We start from the raw sequence: 12,796 nt of genomic DNA, 5'->3' as shown, positions 1-12,796 counted from the left end.
TTTTCTCTCTTTTTCTTGCTCTGCCTCACCACCCCCTCTCTTTCTCTCTCTCTCTCTCCAGGTTGGGTGCTGACTATAGCGGACTTTAGGACAGGAGTGCTTTTTCCTCTGCTCCTCCCCCCTCTTTTCTCCAACTGTGCCAGCCTTTAACCCAGTAAGTTACAATACAACCATACCATGTTCCTACTTCTAATTGCTTTTAAACAATATGTAACTCCTTGCATGATTACAAAGGTGTTTTTATTGTCTAATTTGGGTTTCTTTGTGGTTTTCTATCCCAAAATGCTCACAGAATCGAATTAAACTTATTCTATACAGGCAAAAATTTAGTTTATCCCTGTTGCATTCCTTAAGTTTGGAGAAAACTGAACTTTTCCTTTAACTGTCCAGCTTTGATTGGTTGAGAAAAGCAAAAAAGGGAACAGTATTAGGGATTTAAATTCCCCTGCTCTGCATAATCAGGAAATACAGCACACACACATGTACGAACACTTACACAGGGAAGGTCGTTTCAACATTAGAGACGCCCAAATCAAAAGCAATGCCAAATGTTCTTGACTGGAGCTGCTGATAAAAAAGTTTCCTGACACACACACACACACACACACACACACACACACACACACACACACACACACACACAGCCCCCGAGGGCCCCAGGGACTTCAAAGAGCCGTCTACTGTACCTCAGCGACACCTTAACACCAGGTGCCGCAGAGAGGAGGAAGCAGGGGTGGTGGAGGGCAGAAATGGAAATGGTGAAAGCGGGGGAGAAGGAGAAAGAGGGAGACCACAGGCATGAAAAGGAAGAAAGAAATAAAGCTGGAGGTGGAAGGAAGGGGTGAAGAAGAGCGAGTCGAGTGCTGAATCAGAGGAAAAGAGGGACGACGAGAGCGGGCAGGTGGAGATGAAGAGACGTGAAGGAAAAGAGAAGAAAGCTTTGAAATTAGGAAGGAATGAGTTGAGATAAAAAGCCCTAAAACGGGCCAGAAAGACAGACAGACAGACCAACAGACAGACAGTGCAGCAGACAAGGAGTCGCAGCCAAAGACAGAGAGATGTGGGGGAGGACATTAGCACTCTGCTGCTAATACCCCTGCTGCTTTGTTGTGAAGAGCCCCAGTTCCCCTTTTAATGGTGAACTACTCCTTTAATGATAGCAGTAAAACACACACACACACACACACACACACACACTGCTGTTCCTCTCTGCCTGACAGGAAATGTGGTTGAGAGCACGACGTGACGAGTCACAGTTCAGCTTTTACAACTCATGGGCCCTGACGCACAACGGCTCCCGCGCACCAAAGTTCAAACGCAAAAGCAGCGTTTATAGCATGAAAAGGCTCGTCAGTGACCTATATGGGGCAGAAATGTGGGCCTTTGTCTAATTTTGGTGCCTGTAAGCTTTTGAATTAACTTGTCGCGAGGCTGTCAATCACGCAGACAGGCAGGATGTGTGGGTTTGAAGAGAGAATCACACTGAGAGCAAGCTATATTCTTAACATGCAGCCGTTTGGTGAGTGCTTTGATCCCAGCTGCCTTACAGTGCAACGAGTGCACGCATTTTTGCACGGCTGCCACAGTGAAACCTTTGAGTTGCGCAGGAAAAATAAACCTGGCAGTGTTAATGCCTTGCTCAGTCTGTAGGGGAATTCATCCACGCAGGGGAACCACAACGGCAGCTTTCAGTCTCATCCTCAGGTTCTTCATCTCTGGTTGTGAGCCATGTAGACGTCAAAGTTGTTGGACAGCCATTGGTTAAATATGTGGACTTTTACACATCAGATTGTGAATACGCTGTAGCTGGAAGTCTTGATCCCCAAGCACCTGGACAGGCTTGAAGGAATACAGTCATGCTCAGAGTTAGTAAAGACTGATACCACTCTCATGTCTGTATGGTTAATATGGAGCTACAGCCAGTGGCTGGTTAGCTTAGCCTAGCATTAAGACTGGAAACAGGGGGAAATAGATAGTGCTAAAGCTCAGTAGTTATCACGTTATATCATGTCTGTTTAATCCGCTGGACTTCACAACACCATGATGTGACTAGAAAACCAGAGAACCCTCCAGTTTTTGTAGGGATTAAACAAAGACGAACCCTGCTTTTGCTCTTCTCATCTCCTGGCTGCATCTGTGCATTCATTGGATAGATCATCAACTATAGATCATTCAAATACAATATCCAAAAACTGAACTGCATCTGAGGGAAAGTGGGCTTACAAAACGTTTTGCACCAGCAAGCTCAAAGTAGCTGCTACATACCAGAGGCTGTGGCCTGTTTCAAACACAGTTCAGCTTTTGGTGGTCTGCAGTGAGGTTTTTCTTGCAAACTGCCTTTTTGTGCAGTAAAAATATTGGCATCACTCGCACTCAGTATTTATTCCACAGTTCATTTAATACAATGCAAAGTTAACTTGCGCTGTATATAACAGAGTGATATATCATGCTCTGTAACTACATAATGCTGAACACCCAGCAGTGAAACTCCAGAGCTTAATTCACACTCAGCTCTCTCTATTCAAAATGCAAATTGAGACTGCAACTTATACAATAAGGGACGAGTTTGCATTCCCCTCACAGATTGTTCGGGGGAATTGTTTCATCGAACACGAGCCTCAGTATTTTAGAACCGGTGCTTCACAGGTGGCCTGCGCCACCTTCAAGGACTCACAGGCCAGCAGCAAGGGAAGACAGGGAGGCAAGGTGACCTAAAACATGACAACCCTCCACCCTGCTGATGTGTCCTTGAGCAAGACACCAAATCCCCAGTAGCTCCAGCAGTGGGCTGCTGGAGCTGAGCCTGACCTCTGGCCTCCCTGTGGAGGGTGGCAGACAAAAAGAGATTTTCCCTATGGGGATTAATAAAGTATCACATTATCATTTGAATGCAGCTGATTGTATCTTTGTCAGTCTTCATTTCAGCCTGCAGACCTTTCAGTTGAAATGCGTGATATGACCTTGTCACGGTAAGTCTCCTGTATCAGTTGGGAAAGGTCTGCAGACCCAAATGTCAAATGATAAAGGAACAATCGGCTGTGTTGTACGCCTCCCACCTCTCTGTTCATCTATCAGCATTCAAGCTCCAATTTATTACAATGTCGCACCTCTTTCCTTTTGCGTTTACTTCTGCTTCTTGTGTTGCCTTGCTGCAGCATTCACCATTCAACCAAACCAGCTCACGTGCAGATCAAGCACATCTATAGCGTAAAAATAGCACTTTATAAGCAAAATGCATAAGCAAGAGTAGTTCATAGCTCAACTGTGAAGCCTACATATTACTCTCTCTGTGGTTTTCTTGCAGATTTTTAGATGTTTCCGGGATAAAGCGGCACAAAATGTCACAGGCAAATCTTTCACATCTCAGTGTGCACTCATTGCAGTGTTATTGCGCAAGACCAAAGGCCAGCTAAAGCAAACTTAAGAAACAGCAAACACTGACATTCTCTCTCTGTGTCCTCTTTCTTTCTGTCTCCCTCTGTCCCTGTGGTCAACAATCCCTCTGCTGGCCTTTATCCCCAAATCCCCATGGACAGAGAGTCAGGAGAGAGAGAATGCTTAAATGCTTTGAATGATGGTGTGGAATGCTAAAAAGTGTGTGTGTGTGTGTGTGTGTGTGTGTGTGTGTGTGTGTGTGTGTGGTTGTAGGGGGGAGCAAGGAGGAGTGTGTGTGGGGTTGGGGGGGGGTCTCCTGCCTGGTCTAGGATCTGGTATGCGTGACTGAACAAGAGGAGGAGAAAGAGAGGAAAAGAAGAAAAAAAAATCCCCCACCAAAACCTGCCTTCCTAACTTCTAAAGACAGACAATGGCTACTGACTGGTCTGGCAACCCTCTGTGTGTGTGTGTGTGCGCGTGGTGTCACTTCACACACAGGACACGTCCTGATGGAAAGCAGAAAGAGGGAAATCTGCTCTAACCAACTTAAGATCTCATTACTCTGCACATGCAGCCGCACAGACACAGCTCTGCCACATGTGAAATAAAACACTGCAAAAATAACCAAACCTAATACCCAAAACCTTCCATTTAAACCATGAAATCCACCAAACACAACCCTAACCCCCTGTTTGAAACCTCGAGGCTTTAATGCGAAACTCAACTGCCCTACCAGTTGAACACCTTTTCTCTTCTTTTTCCCCCCCCTTTTTGCTGCATTTGAGGATAAAAAAAAACAGACGTTGATGATTAAAAAAATCAGCAGGGTAGAACAGCTTCCTATAATAAACGCCCTGGTGATAATTAATTACACAGGCACTGCAGCCAAATCAAGACGGCAAGCATCCATTTTGAATCTCCTCGTAAAGGATAAAACAACACAGCAGCTTTTCTTTCTGGTTTTTTTTTTCAGCCCTTTTGAGAAGCAAGACTGGACTGATCAGGGACAATACTCAGAAATGTGTGGGTGGTTATCGGGAACAAATGCATTCAAAGAAAAGCCCTTATTGTATTAAATGGACAACAATATAATTGTAGGACAAGACCATAGCAGCAGTGTCTCGTGGCAATAAACAATGTGGAATTACCTTGTGGAAACTGATATTTCTCTCATTCATGCTCAAAAAACAAACAGCATAGTGTCAAGAGTGAATGCTACACCTACACAAAAGTAGTCCACACCGCTCTTTTTCGTTCATTATATAAATATCTTTAATTGTTTTAACCGTAAGAATATAAAACAATTTAATTTTGGGATTCTGCATTTTTTTTCTTCTTTACAAACACATAATATACAGTACACCTTTTTTTTATTTTCAAACACACACAGCTTTTTCAGCAGGACGCACATCCGTATATTAATTTTCTAGCAGGTCATTGCATTACATTATAACGCGCACACACGCAGGCCTCTGCATGTGTGTGTGCGCGCGAGTGTGTGTGCATGTGTGTTAATGTGTGTGTATGTGTGTGTGAGAGAGAGAGATGGGGAGAGGGAGAGAGACGCATTCCGCCTGTAACCCGAGATGGAGAGAGAGAGAAAGAAAAAATAATCGATCGCTCCTTATTCTAAGCATGCCTCAAAATGGATTCAGGGTATTTTTATTCAGGGAGAGATGGAGAAAAAGAGGAGGGAAGAAAAGATATCCCTACCCTCCTCTCCCTCTCCCCTCTCTCTCTCTCTCTCTTACCGGTGAGAGCAACATGAATATGAATGCGACCTGTGTTGGCATTAACGTGGGAAAATGAAACCATGAGACAAACCCTGATTTGTTTTGGATCAATAAAGGGTATAAGACGTAGAAATCACTTCAATTTGAAGTACGACGCTCTGAACAACATCCACTGACATTTGTTTCCATCAGCATCCCTCACAAAAAACACCCACATGTTCCTATAACATACTTCACATGTATCATTGTGTTTAATCATGGCCTGACCATACCTTCATGTGCTGTCTCGCTTTGCTATTATAACCCCTTTACTCTACAGTGTTATTACAGGATGACTACAGGTATTTCTCTCTAAGGGTGAGCTGAAGAACCTCGCCTCTTGTTATTTGCGTCAAACACAACACTTATCTGAAAGGCGTTAAAGTTGGACTTTACCCCTTAAAATAAACGAGAAGATGATTTTAAAAGCTCTCGCACACAAGCGGGTTTAGTGTTTTTTTTCTGTTTCTTTTGCATAAATCGTCGCCCTCTTGAAAACAGATTTTTACAGCTCGCTCTCCCTTTCTCTCTCTTCCCCTCTGTGGGAAATTGTTGCTGTTTATGGGGGTAAATTAACAAAGGTAGTTAGATTGTGTCCTGGTCTCCTTTCTCCAGCTCTGCTCATGGAGGAGGAGGGAGGGGATGGGGGGAGGGGGCAGACACAGTCCCTTTAGGCACATTTTCTCCCAGTCTCTCATTCTCGCTTTCCTTCTGTTCTGTACTCTTTTTTGTCTTTTTTTTTAAAACAGTATACACCCTTTGAAAACAACCACATACGAGGTAGCCGAATGTTTTTTAGGCGTGATGGCTGTAGCGGAGATTGGTCGTGAATGTCTCAGGCTCACTCTAAAAACAAAAGAAAAAGAAAAAGTCTCATACTCAAGTTTTAAAACCTCACTTTGCTTTGAATGGATGCAAGTTCAGATGGATGCAAGTTTCACTTTAAGAATATTCTGGAAGCAAGTGTCAGTAAATGAAGCAGCTTCTTGAAATGACACTTGGTTTTTGTTTTTTTTTTAAATGTGTGAAACAAGCTGATCTGCACTGGAGTCATTCCAATCCAATGTCAGAATTTAGGAAAGCTCAATAAGAGATCAAAACAGTTGTTAACAGGGATTTTCATGAGCTCATAACAAGGCAAGTTTTAATTGCTTCCTACCAGGCAGAATATGAACTCATATCAAAACACTAATTGAAATCCTGCACGGCCAACAGAAACAAAAATAAAAAAAAACAATTTAACACAAAATTCTGGTCACATGGGAGAAGCTCACCTTACACAAGCACACAGGGGGGGAAAGGGAGGTTTTCTCTCTTTTTTTAAATAAGAAAAGAAATTTACCCGCCCATGTACACCCCCTCCTCCTGGTCCTCATGCCCCCCTCTGTCCCCATCCAAACACAAAAAAACAGAAACAAAACATTTCCAATCACCTCACTTTCTCACTCTCTGTCATCTGCCAGAGTCCCAGGTTCAACACTTTAAGGCAGGGGAGCTGTGTGATCCTCTCCAGTCCCCTCTTGGTGATCTTGGTACATCCATACAGGTCGATGCCCGCCAGCTGAGTCAGGTGGTCGGCTATGAGCTCCAGCCCTTTGTCCGTGATGCGCACACACTGTCCAATGTTCAGGGTCCTCAGCTCGTGCATCTGCCTCACCATCCGGTTTATCCCATCGTCAGAGATGTGACACGAGCACAGGGACAGGGACTTGAGCTGGTAGAGCCCCTGGGCGATGTATGCCAGGGTTTGGTCCCCTATCTTATCGCAGAAAGAAACGTCAAGCCCAGAGAGCCTTAGGGTGCCCATGGCGAGGTGCATGGTCCCCGTGTCGCTGATGTTGTCACAGGAGCGTAGGTTGAGGCTCCACAGGGAGGCCATGTGGGAGAGGTGGATCATCCCTGCATCTGAGATCCCCCCACAGAAGCTCAGATTCAGTACCCGGAGCTTGGTCAGCCCCTTGGAAATGTGTTTGAGTGACAGGTCCGTCAGTTTCTGACAGTCCTGGAGAGTCAGGTACTCCAGGTTCAAGCAGCCCTCCGCCGCGCTGCGGGTCATGCCTGCCAAATGTCCGATCCCCACGTCCGAGACATGCCTGCAGGACCTCAGGTTGAGGCTCTTGAGCCTGTGGAGGCCCCAGGCTATCAACAGAAGCCCAGTGTTGGTGATGTTGCTGCAGCCACCGAGCTCCAGCACCTCCAGGTTCTTCAGATACTGAGCTATCCTGCCAAGGCTGGAGTCTGTGATCTGCTTGCACAGACTCAGGTTCAAAACCCTCAGTGATGGGATCTCCTGCACAAATGCGTGACCCAGCCCGTTATCCGTGAGGTTGTAGCAGCCGGACAGATTGAGGGACTCGATGTTAGGCATTCCCTGGATCACGTAGCTCAAGCTGCGGCGCAGAGACAGGATCTGGACCCTCCGGATGCCCCTAGCCTGGAGGCTGGGGAACAGGGAAGGATTGGCCCGGCGGAGGTGCAGCTTGGCCTCCACCCCCCTCCACACTGACTTGTGGTAGGATGCGTCCCTCCAAGCGATACACACTTGGGCTACCCTGCCTTTGTCCCTCACGTCCAGATAGCTGAAAATCATGGCCAAAATTTCCGGGAAGAGGCACGAAATGTGCGTCTCCATTGTTTTTCAAACCCCAGGCATATAAGAAATAATACTCCACACCTCCAAGGCTGAAAAAAGAAGCCACTCAAACACCCCCTTCTTTTGCAATCACGCAAAAGTATCAACAGTCCCAGTTATCCACAGAAGTAAAAAAGAAATAGGAGCTGTTTGCTTCTCTCTCTTTTTCTTACATTGAACTGTGCAAAATCGATCCAACTCTCTCCAAACCCCACGTGATCCGGTCTGGTTGCGCAGTAGGATTCAAATGCATTTAAAAAAAAGAAAAAGAAAAAACAAAAAAAGCGTTTATTCCTGCCTCAACCCCTCTCTCCGCCAAAAAGAGGAGGAGAGGGGGGCGAAAGGAAGAAGGAGGAGGAGAGGAGGAAAAAGCGTCAATCCTTCCCCCTCTCTCTCCCTCTCTCAGACGACGCTTCCTTGTATTATACCTACAAAAAGCCGTCCTCTCTCGGCCGAGCGGGGATCCAGACGGTCGTACATTTCAGTATAAGAAAGTGGAAATAAAACCGACGACTCTTTAACGCCACCTATTACAAACCATTTCCATGATATAAAGGCAGAGAAGGTAGAGCTAGGTTGGCTTTGTAGGCAGAGTGAGAGAGAGAGGGGCGTCCTGAGCTCAAAGCCTTTGTCTGCTCTTTTCAAACCGACTTGGCAGGGACCCCGGCACTCTCGCAGCACGGGAGGGGTGGAGGCAAGTCACAACATTAATCTTATGTGTTACAAAAACAGAGTCAGTAACATACAGCGTAACAGCCAGGGGTGTGACCACATGCTAACGCACGGAGAGATGTATGCTAATAATCAATACACGACGAGGTGCAAAATTATTTCCTAATTGTATCAGATCACCCCTCCCCCCTCCGTGTCAGGCAGTTGGTTTGTCCCGCCTCAGCTGGAACGGTGCGAACAGTTTCCCTTGGAAACCAACTTCTTACAATTCAGTTCACTTTGGGCTTTAACCCTTTGAGTGGACCACACAGGAAACGCAGGAAAGCCAACTGGAGAAGCCCTTTTCAGTCCGCTCACTTGGCAGCAACATTTAATATTATTTATTGCCATGCTGCTGTTGTTATAGCTGTTGTGGAAATACTAGCAGAGCGTCTCCAGAGCGGCCACAGGACAGAATACAGCGTTCTTTGTCTCTTGTAAACAGCCTCTCTCCGTCCGCTCTCCCCTTTCACTCACTTTTATTGCAAAACCAAAAAAATACATTTACATTTCCCGAGGCCATCAATCAACATTTCATCAGTCAAATGTTGAGAGGATTAACTGTCTGGCTGAAAACTTACAATAAAAGCAAAACGCAGCTTGTGTCGTCCCAGTAATGTTGGAAGCCATGCACAACAAATAAGTGAAAATCACTTTTAATTAATTTCAGCATGCTTTATTGGCTCGGTATTTGGCATAGTGTTGCCGGAGCCTCAAGACAGAGATCACACTGTGAGTGTGTCCCTCCACACATACACACACACACACACACACTCAGTAGTAGTAAAACTATACTATAGTGTGTGTGTGTGTGTGTGTGTGTCCTGAAGGGGTGTCCTCAAATGACTGTGACAGAATAATCTGCGATGTCTCTAAAAGTCTATTTCTCTCATGTGTCTCTCATGAAGCACCAAAATAATCACTTTGAAGCCGCTGTCTCACATCTGGCATTGCTTATGTTTTGATACTTGAAGACTCATTTTAGTCTCAGCTGATGGTACCGAGGCTATATGTGTGGATCAGTGACAGCGAGCTATATATAGCAGATATTTTCTGAATTTCTTATTTAACGTGTCCGAGCATGAAAATGATCAAATAGCCTACAGCAGCGAGGATCTTTTTTTACTCTCGAACCAAGTTGTAACTTTAATCCCTCACAGTGGGCCTCTCTAAACCCCAGAGTCGCCATGGTTTGAGTGTGTGTGTGTGTGCGCACATGTGTGTGCCTCAGTGTTTATCCGTGTGTGTGTGTGCGCGCACACAGACAGGGGAACATATGTATGTACATGTGTGGTTTTTGCATGTAAACAGTGTATTTCTGTAGGCTTGCACGTCTCGCTGTTCATGAGCTTCTGTGTGTGTGCATGTGTGTGTGTGTGAGATAATATGACAGGGGAGCCGTTTGCTGAAGCCAGTGGAGTGTGGCAGAGTGGTTGAGAAAGAGTAAAGGAGAGGGAGAGAGAGAGAGAGGAAGAGCTGATGAGAAACATAGAGGCAGAGAGAGAGCGATAGGAGAGCGGCAACAGTGATCAGGTGAGGGTAACAGTGAGGGAGAGGAGCTGCAGAAACAGGCGTTTTTACATGGAAGGAGGCAGCCGAGCACAACTGACAGGAACTCTCCTCCGCTTCTCCCTCTCATCCTCTCTGTTCTCCTTCTCCTGAAGGATTGTCAAAATCTGTCTCAAAAACCAGGTGATTTATTTATTTATTTATTTTTTGCTTGCTGTTCATGCTGGCCATTAAAAGAAAGGCCATTCCTGACAGATAAGGAAAAAAATTCACAGTTCCCGTTTTGTACATAAATATACATTAATAGTAACATTAAGAAGACAAATATTCCAGATTTACAGTATAATAGACAGAGTCATAGTTACAGAACCAGAGTAGCTACCCTTATGTAATCAGAAGAGGGACAGCCATTGCATGTGTCATATAAACATACATCAGAGTACATCTCTCTAGCTGGAGGGTGATGACCCAACACATCATTGTACTGAAAAGACCGAACAGGTCGACTGCCATGAGTGTGAAACAGTCGCAGGTTGCTTCGGTTTAGGCACCAAAACTACTTCAGGTTTAGGAAACGATCATGGTTTAGAATGAGTACACCACCGCGACACACACGATGTAACGTAGCTACACTACGGTACTTAAAATGGGTCAGTGGTGACTTTCGGTTTCACACAGGACACGAACAGCAGCCTGCAGGCAGAAAGTCATGTGTTTGTTTTGACCCATCCACCCACAACAGCTTCTTCCATATGCAGACCTTCTTGCTCCTTATGCTACGTCCCCTGACTGTCTCCTCTGTTCCAGTCATAACTACCACAACCACTAGAGGTCACCACCTAGCAATAAACGTAAATACAGATCGCAATAACCTGCTTGCGAAGACCACCTACATGGCTGTTTTTCTGGTGAGGACGGACTCTGATGATCACGACTCTCCAGACTTTCCAGGATCACAGGAATGATGATTATAATTAATATGTTAATGCGTTAATGAATAAAATATCAGTGAAACAATATGTGGTTCAATTTAGCATCTGTGCTATCTTGTAAAATACTTTTTAATGAAGACATTTATTGCAGATCTCACAAGGTCTTAGAAGCCTACAATCATTTTCAGCTATTTTTAATGTAATTAGAAAATATTAAGGCCTATTTATAGACTCTCAATATAGCAGGATTTCTACAGTATTTCAGGTGATCATAAAAACAATTTTGCACATGGGTCTGATTATGGAAAGCTGTAGCTGTAAATAGCAAACAAATCTTTGGTGCTTCACTGCTTTAAATATTTTTATTAACACATTATATATTAACAGCTTAAATGCTTGATTCATAAACATAAAGCATCCAAAATCAACCAACATTGTCTGGTGACTATTTTTAATGTCCCACTGAGCTTTCAACTTATATCCTGTAACTTCATCAAGGGCAAAAACAAAGCAGTTAACTGCACTGTCCCCTGTGGCTGCCAGCACCTACGTCCTTGGTACTCGGGCGCAGAGTGTGTCATGCATTTTCAAAATAGGGATCCTGACATGAATACCAAGCTTTATAATGATAGTGCAAACACCTTGAGTTATAAAAAGAGTGGGAGATTAACCGCGGCTCCCAGCTAAATGTGGCTAAACTGTGAGCGTGGCTGCTCAGTTGCTAGGACAAACCTCCTGGGACAAAAACTGGCTTGGTTATAAACCATAATGCGATTTGCCTCACCCGAACGTTCTGTCAAACCTAAACTGCGCGCTGATTCTTGGCCCTGTGAGCAGCTGCCTTCACAAAATGTATGCTGGTCGGGTCCAAAACCGAAATGAAACCCGGTCAGTGTGGCTTTAAAGCTGCCATCTAGACTGTGTTGAGGTTATTAGCAAACTTTGATGCCAAAAGTGTGTGTCTGAGGAGCCAGCCGACACCATGAGTTGCTGTTTTCTATCTGTACAGCGAGATGATAGCAGACAAGAATAGTAAAAGAGAGAATGACAAGGCAAAAGAGGAAGAAATGCATTGAAAAGAGGGAGAGAGGTAGGCCTATGTGTGTGCCACAGGCTTTCTCTTCAGCAGCAGTAGCTGAGTCTCTCTCTGCATGACCTGCCTCTGTGTGTGTGTGTGTGTGTACGTACTTGCTCAGCATGCATTTTTTTCTGTTTTCCTGCCTCCCTCTGTCTGCCTCATATCACAGCTGTGTATGTGCATGTCTACCTATGTGTGTGTGTGTGTGTGCGTGCGTGCTGCTGTGGTGTGTCATACCTCTCTTAGAAAACCCGCTGGGCCCTAGCTAGTAGCACTCACACTGAGCGAGAGAGGAGAAAGAGAGGGATGGATGGTTGGCTGGTGGAGGGAACGGAGAGGAGGAGCGAGAGGGGGGGAAATAAGGAATGGGTCAGAGAAAAGGGAGGAAGAGTATTTTTAGAGAGTGTCTCGGTAGAGAGAGGGAGAGAGAGGAGCAGAGGGGAGAGCCACATGCTGTTTTCTGAATATTAACATTGAGGTTAGAAAAGTGTCCTGGAAGGGAGAAAAGAGGACGAGAAATGTTGAAACAGAGGTGAGCATGATGTCAGGAGTGAGATTTGGTACACAGGTGTGTGTGTGTTTGTGTGTGTCAACTCCCCAAACTGGCCTAGAACCTCTCCTAACGTTCTGCTGGTCATGTGACCCACCATGTGCTGATGTGCGTGCGTATGTTGTCTTCATCTGATGATTCAGGGAAGGGCTCTAACTGGATAATTGCTCGCCTCGACAACGGGCTTCATCTGCACCCGCAGCGATTGCTCGTTGCCAGGGTTACATGGGCGTGTGT

The 12,796-nt window shown here is 45.2% G+C and overlaps 2 protein-coding genes across 3 annotated transcripts in view; one reads left to right on the top strand and one right to left on the bottom strand.

Annotated features, from left to right (window-relative positions):
• The window catches only part of wnt5b (wingless-type MMTV integration site family, member 5b), an 82,278-nt gene that overhangs the window by 44,042 nt on the left and 25,440 nt on the right, over positions 1–12,796 (top strand). The window contains exon 2 of one of the 2 annotated variants that reach the window (XM_041963523.1): positions 62–154. The exons of the other annotated variant lie outside the window; for it this stretch is intronic. The gene's annotated coding sequence lies outside the window, so the exon portion shown is untranslated. The remainder of the gene's footprint in view (positions 1–61; positions 155–12,796) is intronic. 2 annotated transcript variants of the gene reach the window in all.
• fbxl14b (F-box and leucine-rich repeat protein 14b) lies at positions 4,629–8,422 on the bottom strand. The gene has a single exon (XM_041963522.1). It carries the CDS (start codon positions 7,777–7,779, stop codon positions 6,577–6,579), a length of 1,203 nt encoding a protein of 400 aa, XP_041819456.1. The 5' UTR covers positions 7,780–8,422; the 3' UTR covers positions 4,629–6,576.

The sequence above is a fragment of the Chelmon rostratus genome, chromosome 22, assembly GCF_017976325.1.
Source record: "Chelmon rostratus isolate fCheRos1 chromosome 22, fCheRos1.pri, whole genome shotgun sequence".
NCBI lineage: Eukaryota > Metazoa > Chordata > Actinopteri > Chaetodontiformes > Chaetodontidae > Chelmon > Chelmon rostratus.
The sequence above is the reverse complement of the archived record's forward strand: the minus strand, read 5'-3'. Positions and strand labels throughout refer to the sequence as shown.